We start from the raw sequence: 11168 nt of genomic DNA, 5'->3' as shown, positions 1-11168 counted from the left end.
CCGGCGAAGGAGGTGGTGATTGAGGAGGGGTCTGCTTCTCCTGACCCTAGAGCTGGAAACTGAGGTACTGGATTCACTCTTCAGACAGAGGGGACAAGACAGCCTCATGGTGGATTCATGGTGACTCTGCAGATGGCCAGAGATCTGTATCTGAGAACACTACCTAATGGGTTTTGGTCCATTTGCAGTCATGGCAGTGTGATGGAGGCTTGGCCATGGGGGAAAAAAGCAAATTACAGAAAGAGTCTCTGTCTGACTTTATGAATGAAGTCAGGAATAACCACCCCCCCTCCTCTTGCCTCTGCACTTTCGCTGATAGGGACTGACAAAGATGAGCAGTTGTGATATCCATGCGGGAACAGTTTACAGGACCTCTGGCTGCTCACTAGCACTCACAAGAACGGCCTTTAATGACGTCTATTAAGGAAGGACAGGGAATATGCTGAAGGGCAGAAGGTGAAATGAGGAAGAAACAGGGCAATCCACCTTCCAGACACATACCCGAGGAATAAAAATCTCCACTCTTTAATGTCTTCCTGCTTATTTGTCGGCAAAGAAGATTTTTAATGAACATAATAATTACAAGAGCTACATTTAGTGCTTCTGGGGAATTGGGGTTCAGAGGTCAGTCATTAGGTTAAGAGGTCAGTATTGAGCTTCCTGCATGTGATGCTGGTGTTTCAGTTTGATTTTTGAATTCCCATGGTCAGACAACGATGTAATTTCCTGAGAATTCTGTCAGCTCTGTTCAAGCCAATGCACATTCACTGTTTCAGTTCACGCACCAATACTAAACACAGATACATTACTGAGAGATGGAAGTTATTGCACTGGGTAATTTATTTCTTTTCCTTAAAAGAGCACAGTTTAGCAAAGCTACTACATACAAATGGCCATACAACAGCATTTTTGTCTTAAAGTATTCAGCAAATTTTGAAACATGATTTCCTTGTGTTTTTTTTTTTTCATTGTACCGTGACATTTTGCAGTAGGGATGCTGCATTTCGAAATAACCTCAACCAAAGAGCATTAACGCAGTCCAACCTTATTCTTTTTTTTAAAAACAAATGAAAACAAAAGCCACAAAACTAACCTAGGTACATCTGCTTGTTGCTAATCCAGGAGAACTACAGCACTAACATTCTAGAAAGAACAGAAATGGTTTTGCATAGCTTTGTCATGTTGTTAAGGCACTTTATTAATACTTTATAGTAGGCATTTTCATAGCATTTTCAACCTTTTAGCTGGACGGTTCTAAACTGTATTATTCATCTCAGCAAGCAGATTGACACCATGTATAATAAAACACAACTTCGTTCTATATAGATCTACTCACCCTAGGGTTTGGCATAAGTCTCATTTCCAACATTCAGTGAATATTGAAGAAGTATTCTTGTGCATATTAGGGTGGAGATTCACACCTCATTCCATAACCCCACACAATCCAGAGTTTCTCAAAAAGACAAAAAATTTGTGCAATGGTTTGGGGTTAGGTGGAGGAAAGGCAACGCGTTGTCAAAAAAACGGACTGTTCCAGAAAAGAGAAGAAAAACAAATGTCTGGGCAGGTTGGACTTTGCAGTTTCTTGTAAATTGGCACGTGGCACTGTACCATAGGTAACAGGAAAACACCTTACGTTGATATGAAATGGTTATTCCGTAATACAAAAGGTAGCATTACGACTCGTGCGTCTAGTCCTTCTTTAAAGTTTAAAAGAGGCATACGTTTTTCAGTAGTTAACTTGCGTCACTGGGAGTGTGGTAGTTCAGCTGGACAAAGTTTTGGGTGCAGTCTGTGGAGTGTCGCTGGGGATGGTGGGAGTGGAGCGGGGTCGGACAGCGCTGTGTCCTCTCTACCCCAGCTGGTCCTCATACTGCTTACGGAAACAGTCCCCGGCAGGGAAGAAGTCCCAGCATCTCTCCTGGTACATCTTCCAAACGTACGACTCCTGAAGGGGAAAGAGAAACAGCGCATTAGCACGGCGTCAGTTCAGAGCAGCTTTCTCAAATGCATTAAACAGGGGCTACCTGTGCACATGATCGGCATACATACATACGTTACTTAGTTGGACAGGGAACTGCGTTGCTTGTTTAGCGTATGATACCCTCAACAAATGTACTTCTGCACCTCTGCTGACAATAACTGGCTTATTCTTTGACGTAAATTATAAGCCTGGCCCAATTTAGAACACTGATAGTTCAAGATGTTCTAATAGCTCAATAGTCAGATGTAATGGCTGACTCCATCAAGGCTGATTAACCCCAGGCTCTGACTCTGTGCAAACAGCCCGTTTGCATGCAGGTGAGTTGGCGCAGTGAAGAGCATTAATGCTCCCACGCTCCTAGGGAATCTTCAGGGGGTCAGCAGCTTTCTCTGGATGCGCCTGACAACGTCTCTGGAGGTAATGTGCTATCCCTTTGTTTCTGAATGTCCTGGGGCTGTTTGTGAGATATCTCTCGAGTGACAGCCACTCATCTCATGTGTTAAAAGAGCAATAACATTTAACAAAAAACAATAAATAATATTCTCATTCTCATGTTTCCTTTTTCAGTAAACTTCTTACTGAACAAATAATACTGAACTATAATACTGTATGGGGGGGGGGGGGGGGCGGGTTGGTGTTGAAATTGGATCATTCTTGAGTGTCAAATGCATTTACTAACCGCTACATTTTTAAATAACCAATTCACTACAATATGTATGTATAGCAGACAGTTACACAATCAATCCAAAATAAAACAGTTAATGAAGAGACTACCATATAACCAGTACCATTTTCATTTAACAACATGAATTTACGAATTCAAAATGAACTTGAAATCCAGCATGAGAGAATTGTGTTATTGTGGTACAGGATGTATTAACAAATTAGTCGATGAAAAATGGAAAATCACTTTGCCTCAGAATTAAATTGCACACACAACTGAGATTTTGAGTGTAGTGTGAGTACCACCATGAGAGACACATTGAAAAAAATATCATTAGATACCAAGAGGCACACTGATGCCACGTTACTTAAATGAGAGTAGTTCTGCCACAAATATGAGCAGGATAAAGATTATTACTATGATTATTATTGCTACAAAATGAGTGGGCATGATTAAACAAATTGAAGGAATTTTGGTAGATGTTCACAGAGCATTGGTTGATATGGAAAGTGGTGTATTGTGCAATTAAAAAAATGTTTGAGTACCACAGAAAATTTCATATGAGATCATTTCTCTAATATATATGAGTTTCAGATTCATTGGCAGGTCAAGATAGCGGTTACAGGGTAGAACAGGAGGCGTACCTGACCAGTGTGCTCCGTCTCGTCCTTGTTGATGAGGTACATAAGGAAGAACCTGCAAGGGCAACAGAAACAAAATGACTGGGGATACTGTCACTGTTCATGCACAACATGGACACTCATGAATTAATGAATTACAGTGCATTTCATGGCCCATTACTTAGGACAGATGCTCACTTCAAACATCACCATTGGTTAGCACACACCTAAGCTAATGCACAGTGGCTATTTTATGCAGGACACTCATCAAACCTTAGTTTTGGTGGAGACGCATATATACTGTAAATAAATCCAGTTAAGCTTAGGGATAATCAAATGGAAGATTTTAGAAAATAAGCATAAGTAGACTTCTTCTAATGTTCGACAATGTTGAAAGATTCTGCAGAAGATGACCATACAATGAAAGCTTAATCTCCTCCAAAGCATAGCACCATTTTTCCAGGTCATCACACAACTCAGCACTCAAGTCTGACCAAGAATCCAAATCAATCTGAATGATTTTCAATTGTATTTTGTCCCACCAAGTTAAGTGAACCAGAAATGGTAGATAATTCCAACATGACAGACTGTGGTTGTCCAGACAGCTTTGTACCTAAATGGATTTTTGTGAAATCATTAGGGTTCACAATAGTGGACATTTAATATTGCCCCCACAGTGTCGGAGGCATTTCAAATGATGTTACATTTTCCGTTGCAATAGTAGTGGGTCTGTTGTTGCTAGAGTAACAGAGTGTAGTCGCCATGGTTTCCCGGGACTGACAATTCTGGCTTTCTATAATGAAGCAGCATGGAAATTAATTCTGAAAAGAGAACAATGGGCATCCTTGACCCTTAGTCATCCCCATAAGCAGCAGCAAAATCACGTTCATATCACAGCATGTTAACCACCAAGCTTAATTTAAATACTCAAAACACAGAACTACAAGTCTGTAACCAAGTGAAACATTCTTCTGTAACTGCTACATCCGGTATGTTGAACAGGAAACCAAAAATTGATCTAAAGTGATCCAAAGTAAAATGTCCATCAGGTAAATTTTGGAAAAAGAAAGTTTCAGGCTGCAGCAGATCATTTTTTAAATTAAATCTCTGCGAACTATTCTGCCATCTTTCTAAAGGTTTAAAAATATGATTAATCAAAATCAGATACAGAATAAATGCAACTCACCAGTAAGATTGCATTCTAGGTGTCACCAAAACACAATACAATCGACACATCTTTTGTGTACGTGAATGGTCTCTTTAAGGCATGTGAGTACAAGGGGTGAGGGTGGCAGAGGGATACTCACAGGTAGTTGGCCAGGTTGTGCTCTTGTAAGGTATGTGTCTCAAAGCCATGTGGGGTCGTATCAAAGTAGTCATTACCAATCCCACAGATGAAGCATTTAGTCTGAGGAATAAGCAAGGAACAAATCTGTCAGCTGAGTGCATTTTAAATAATATGCAGACATGAAACTCTTGCCCAAGAAAGCACGCCCACCACTGTAGAATAGAGTAGGATTTTGTCACAATGTGAAACTATCACATACATATGAAATAATTATTTCATACATATGTTATTAGCATACTCCCAGCAATGGGGAAAGACAGCTTTGCAAAGTACAGCCTTACCTTCACAACAAATGATGTGATGGCACTTGCCCAGAAAATAGCAAGCAATGCAGGCACGGTACAATACATGTACAGTTGGGCTTCCCTCTGCACAAATCTTGGGCCCTGAGTATATTCATCATGCTCATCGTGAAACGATTTATTGTGAATTGATTCTTCCATGCTAGCTACTGAGAACAGCTGGAATTTAGTTGTGCACTAATCTTAAATAAAAGTACAACCCCACAAGATTTGTAATGCTTTGCAATGTCAAACAATAGAAATGGAAATCTGACTGTCCAGTATGTACATATGCTGAATTACCTTGTATTAACAACATAAACAAATGTCTAGTGTGTGTATGAGAGCACAGTGAACCTACAAATTATTATTTTAAGATTGCAGTTCAGGTTTTCCATATACAGCAGATCTGAACATCTTGAACAAAACTTCATACAGTAAATTGAACTGGAAAGCCATGGGGATCAGGTAAAATCTCTTCATGCTCACCTCCATGTCCTCTTTCACTTGTTCCTGCTGATCTCTCAGCTCTCCAAATGCATCAATGATCAGACCTGTTTCAGCACATAATCAAGACTGTGAATGCCTCTTACGTCACCAAACTATTTCAAAAAGTGTCGCTGCTGAAACTGAACAGGGACAGTGGGATTAGGACTACGATGTGTTGTGAAACTATAGAAGGTTATTTTCAGAGCTGAGCTGTGAAGGAGCAGTTGGGGAATAATCCCCTAGCTTCACACTCTTTCTGGGCATCTCAGAGCCTCTTGCACAGCCAAGATAACTTTAAAATGGGTGGTCCTCACTCCCCCCGCCCCCCCCCCCCCCCCCCCCCCCCCCCCCCCCCCCCAATGGCATGAGTACAAACCCTGGATGATGGCCAGCAGAATGACAATGACAAAGAAGAAGAAAGTGATGTCGAACAGAATGCGGTAGAGTTCGTAGGGGTCGCCTGCTGGGTCCTCAATCTCGTCACCGATACCACCGCCAGCACGCACGCCCACATACATGTGGAACAGATAGCACTGGAAAGAGACAGGGAAAGGGGACACTTCTTGTAGCAGATGGGAAAATTCCTTCACACACTGCATTACATTGCAATCACTTAACACACGCTCTTATCCAGAGTGACATATAGAAGTGGAGAGCACCAGTATAACTTTCAGGAATACAAAAATGGGATGTCACCAAGAAGGCACAGAGGCCCATTAATAATAAGTAACTGCACTGTTAAATATGAGGCACAGAATCTTAATCCAGCTAATTTACAGGTGGTTCCAAACATTTCCTTGTGTGAAATGTTCTCTAAGCTAACGACTCAAATCTAGTATTGTAGCGGAGAGTGAAGCTGAATTTTATGCCTGTTTGGTTAGGTGGAGGGATGGGACACTCACGGTCATCATGTCATCACACTTCATGTCAGGCTCGTCCTCGTCCTCGCTCTTGTTGTAGAACTTGCGGAAGAAATTGAAGGCCACAACTGTGTAGAGGTACACTACCACAGCTAGCAGTCCCACAGTCAACACAAGCTGTGTACAAAGGAGAGAGGACCTCAGTTACGGAACTCCACTGCCCCAAGTAAGTGCTATTGCTCAGATTAGAAGGAATCCTTACCTGTTTACCGTTGTGGGTGACAGAGGACAGAATGGTTCTCAGTGTCTTGAAGCCCATGGCAATATCCAGCAAGTGGGCAGCAAAGAAGAAGTTATTGTAATGCCCCAGGATGGACATGGTGGTGTACCACACCAGGTAGAGGAAAGACTACAAAAAGAGCACATCATCACCCACAGTGTTCAATGACACTTCAGAATGGTAAGACTATTTACTACCAACACCAAGCAAATCTACTATCTAGTATCAAACTCACATTATCAGTGAACACTACGCCCATCTTCCAGATGTGATACTTTGTGTCAATGGAGCTCAGCCTGTAGAAAAAACAATTGCATATGCACAGAAGAACAGGTAACTCATTACTGATAAAACGTCCAGCCAACCAAGAGCACTAAGATATAACCATACTATCAAAGCCATTATATGCACAGAAATCTCAGAACAAGGCCTGGTGAAGAGGGGGGACCTATTGTGAAGCACGTGTTAAATTAGACCAGTAGGGATGTGCAGTGTGACTGCTTGAAATAATTCTCTGTCTGGATTAGAATCACCATACCAAACTACAGTCCCTTACCAGGACACCAATGAGGCCTCCTTCACCACTGTCTCCTCTGTGGGGTTGAAGTCCAAGGCACTCTTGTCCAGACCCAATAGCTCCGCAATACGTTCGGCCCCGTAGAGATCCCCATACTTATTAATGACCTGTACACAACGGAAATGAGCTGGGTTACAGATGGAACAGATAGAATGGCAATACCGTAATTGTAAGGTGAGACCATGCTGTACAACCCCTGTTAGACCACACAGTGATTAACTGCTGTACTCCCATGTGTAAAAATTAGTCTGTGGAATTCTACTTGCCTTTCGCTTCACAAATTTGTCCCAGTAGTTATTGGGGAAGGATCTGTGTGCAATAAGAAAAGGGACACATCACACTCCTTGGTTAATATTCGAAAAGGTGACAGAGAGGGGGCAGTCAGCTGCACTGAACAAGTGGGACCCAAGCACGGCTCAAAGCGTCAGCGCACTTCAGTTACCGTGGGTGAAGGAAAGCCCATGTGGTCGAGCGGCTGTGGAATGGCGGGGGGGATTTGCAGTCATTGTGTAAACTGACATAGACACTTGTGCCATACAGTGAGTTGACGTGCTCCATTGTCTCACATGCACAAAACAGTCTGAATGAGGCCTCTCCTTTTCTCTATTAGCACAAAATCGGGGCTAATTGAAAGAGCCGAGGAGAGCACAGCTGTGCACGGCGTTCTTCTGTCGGACTTACGGGGTATTGATGACCAGCCGATCCCATTGTCCTTTGATGTCATCATCCGAGGGCTGCTCCGTAATGTACAGGCCATCAAACTCCAGCCTCCTGGCAATCTCCTTCTCTCGCTTAAACACCACCAGGGGAACCTTAGGGAGACAGGGTGCTAATTCAGTACACTACCTCGCTCACCTCTGTCTTGGCAAAATAAACAGAAGGCGAAAGAAATTAAGACGTTTTTTATCCTGTGTATCGGTAAGTTTATTTGTTCTTTAAATGTATGTTAACATTTTAAGGATTTAGCAGACCCTCCAATCCCGAGTCACTTACACATCTCACTACCTATGTACATACAATCCGTTTATAAAGATGGATATTTAACTAACGCCATTTTTGTTAACGGCACCTTGCTCAAAGCCTCAATGAACGTGCTTCAGCTGGGAATCAACCCTGAAACCCCAGTTACATAACCAATAAATATATAAAAATAGCAATGGATTTAATACATAATGCAGCAATGGCATAACTTTGTTGCCTTATTCAGGGTATATCGGAGCAGTCATATGGGTTACCTTTAGATAGTAGTATCCCACCACACAAAGGAAAGAGATGATGGTGTGGAGTATAGCCAGGAAGCGTAGAGTTGGAGCCATGTAGCCAGTGCTCTCCTGCAACACAAAGTACTCCATACCACCCTCATCCTCATCTTCATCATCGCCATTCCAGGGGTCAGGGTCTTCGTCACCTGAGTCATCTCCAGTCACCTAAAAACAGTAGAATCCTTGTGCTACAATTTGTATGGAACTTTTTGTTAAAGCATCACAAAACACTTCACAGTCAGACATCAATTTGTCTTTGTGATGCGGCAGCTATGCTATGCCAGCTCACCACATATCAGGAAGGTAGATTTGCAAGCACTATATTAGCAGTTAAACTGTGGGGGTAATTACTTAACCAGAATGAGATACTTTGATAAGACCATCAAGGTTACACACCAAGTGAAAATTCATGCATGGCATTTAATGGAATGAGGAACTCATTCTGTTAAATTCCTATATTTAGTGTCTCTTCTGAAATTGGAACTTTGTGAGAAAAATCTGACTGAAAGGAAAGAGTGCCCCCTAGTTTGCCACTAACATTTCTCACATCAGAACTAAATATCAGCTCTCGTTTTCAGTGTTCTAGGACTGTTGTGCAGTTATGTTTAACCCCAGCAGGGGTTGTTACCTTGTAGAAGAGAAGGATAAAGTTGATGGCAAAGGCGACAAACAAAGCCAGCAAGCGAAGGTTGTAAAAGTTTCTCGCCAGATAGTTCTGAAAAAAAGAGTGAATTTATTAAACTTATTCATCAAACAAGTGGTTTTATTAACATTTTCTCATTTACATCAATCATGGTTGTTTCCTATGTTCATAGTCCTCAAGCAGGAATGCTATGCAATTGTACATAGGTTGGTTGGATAATCATATCCTCCTGACTCACCAGCATCTTAGTCTGGTAGACTTCTAATCCTGCAAAAAAGCTGGCCATGAAGGCCTCTGGTTCCTCCTTTTTCAGGCCAGGTCTGTTTTTGGGGACTTTCTTCTCCTCAGTTGCGGGCTCTGAAGGCTCCTCCTCCTTGGCCTTGTCCTTCTTCTCGCCATCCTCTGTGCTGTGGTGTGCAGACATACAAACAGTGAGGAGCATGAATGCGTGAACAAACCCTGCTCACACTAAGAGGACACTCACTCTGCCTTCTCCGTCTCTGCCTTCTGATCAACCTCCGATGTCTCTTTAGATGCAGCCTCTTTCTGTGGAATACACAAAGCACAATGTCAGTCCCTTTCAAACACTGAACTTGCTGCACTGAAAAAAGAACATAAAGCCGCCCTGGTTTACATTAAAACAAGGGTCATGTATCCGCTAGTTTCCACAGATCAAATACTCATTAAGTAAAATACATAATACTACAGAAGATGGTGGTGTCATTAATAGCACAAAGGCTGAATCTGACCTGAGCTTTTTTCTGCTTTACGGCACTAGCTAATGAAGGTGCGTCAACTCCGACGATCTCAGAGACATCTCCCAGGCCAGGTTCAGGTCCGTGCTTCCCCCCTTCTCTCTTAGGTGGTATGTTCATCAGCTCCGTCATCAAATCCACCTCAGACTGGTCCCCTTTTGCCATCTGTACCATCTCTGCCCCTGATGCTGATTCGCTCGTCTCCAATTTCTCTGATTCCAGCACGTCACCATGGATTCCAAACTGCGTTGGGTCAGGCATGTTGCCCAGAATGTCTGTCACCTTCATATTCTTGGCGCCCTCCACCAGGCCCCCACCAAACATGGAAGTCCAGAGGATATGGAAGAAGCCCCAGACCAGGTTGTACATGAAGCGGAAGAGACCAGTGAAGATCATCCAGAAGAAGGAGAAGAAACCCTTGATCATCTCCCGGATGCTCATCTTCCTGAACTTCTTGAATTGCTTGCGCATGTTCCTGACTGAGATCTGCTGACGGAAGTGGGACAAGTTCTTCTTCATGGAAACACAGGCAATAGTGAAGGCAGAGGATGACTCCAAGGCATGCTCCTCCTCTTCCTCTTCCAGTTCTTCCAGGATGCTGTGGGCGTCATCCTCGTCCTCCTCTGGTCGCTCCACAGCATCCGGCTCAGATATCTGGGAAGCAAGCTGCATCTCAAAAATGGTATCCTCACAGAAGTTGACGAAGAGCTCCATCTTCTCGCTCTCTCCGCCCTCGTTGACTACGTCGAAGATGAATTGCCGTTTGGACTCCTTGACCTGTGGCTTCTCCCACTGAGTTCTGCTGGACTCACTGATCTCAAAGTACACCCTCTCAATGCGCTTGGCGCCGCCCATGATCTCAATGCGGCCAAGGTAGGGCTCAAAATAGTTGAGCACACTCTCGGCCAGGTCTAGGAAGGCAGCCAGCCGTGAGTCGTGGGGCATGTGCTCTGACAGATTGGTTAGCAGCACCGCCACATTGAAGCCAATGTCCTTGGCAGGCTCATGGAAGCGCTCCACAAACTCTTCATAGTTGAACATATCGTTCTCATCGGCCTCTACACAGGAGAGCAGGAACTCAATCTCAGACTGGGTGTACTGCTTCTGGTTCTCCATGGACTTCTGGAATTCCTTCTTAGAGATTACGCCCTTGCTGTCAGGGTCAAATTCCTTGAAACTGTCAGAAGTAGTCAGATCCTTCAGCTTAAGGAACATGTCAAAGAACTTCAGGATCATCTCCACATTGCTAGAGGATTCCACCAAGGTGTCCACCATCTGCTTGCCAATTGTCCCATTCACCACATTACCTGTGAGAGAGCAGTATAGCTCATTAACCTTCTGGAAATATGCAATCGTCCACATATTGCTAGTAGTATACAAACACACACACCCGCAAACACACACA

At 43.2% G+C, this 11168-nt stretch overlaps 1 protein-coding gene across 16 annotated transcripts in view; it reads right to left on the bottom strand.

Annotated features, from left to right (window-relative positions):
• Positions 1-822: 822 nt before the first annotated feature.
• The window catches only part of LOC118228062 (ryanodine receptor 3), a 126414-nt gene continuing 116068 nt past the window's right edge, over positions 823-11168 (bottom strand). For all 16 annotated transcript variants that reach the window (XM_035419331.1, XM_035419286.1, XM_035419304.1 and 13 more), the window contains 16 exons: positions 9758-11070; positions 9493-9554; positions 9247-9415; positions 8994-9080; positions 8339-8530; positions 7785-7915; positions 7370-7412; positions 7083-7210; positions 6762-6822; positions 6509-6655; positions 6289-6423; positions 5763-5919; positions 5387-5451; positions 4576-4676; positions 3293-3344; positions 823-1948 (listed from right to left, as the gene is read on the bottom strand). In XM_035419331.1, coding sequence (XP_035275222.1) covers positions 1853-1948; positions 3293-3344; positions 4576-4676; positions 5387-5451; positions 5763-5919; positions 6289-6423; positions 6509-6655; positions 6762-6822; positions 7083-7210; positions 7370-7412; positions 7785-7915; positions 8339-8530; positions 8994-9080; positions 9247-9415; positions 9493-9554; positions 9758-11070 — 2939 coding nt within the window. In that variant the 3' untranslated portion in view covers positions 823-1852. The remainder of the gene's footprint in view (positions 1949-3292; positions 3345-4575; positions 4677-5386; positions 5452-5762; positions 5920-6288; positions 6424-6508; positions 6656-6761; positions 6823-7082; positions 7211-7369; positions 7413-7784; positions 7916-8338; positions 8531-8993; positions 9081-9246; positions 9416-9492; positions 9555-9757; positions 11071-11168) is intronic.

Source organism: Anguilla anguilla, chromosome 1 (assembly GCF_013347855.1).
Source record: "Anguilla anguilla isolate fAngAng1 chromosome 1, fAngAng1.pri, whole genome shotgun sequence".
Lineage (NCBI taxonomy): Eukaryota > Metazoa > Chordata > Actinopteri > Anguilliformes > Anguillidae > Anguilla > Anguilla anguilla.
This window is presented reverse-complemented; position numbering and strand designations above follow the sequence as displayed.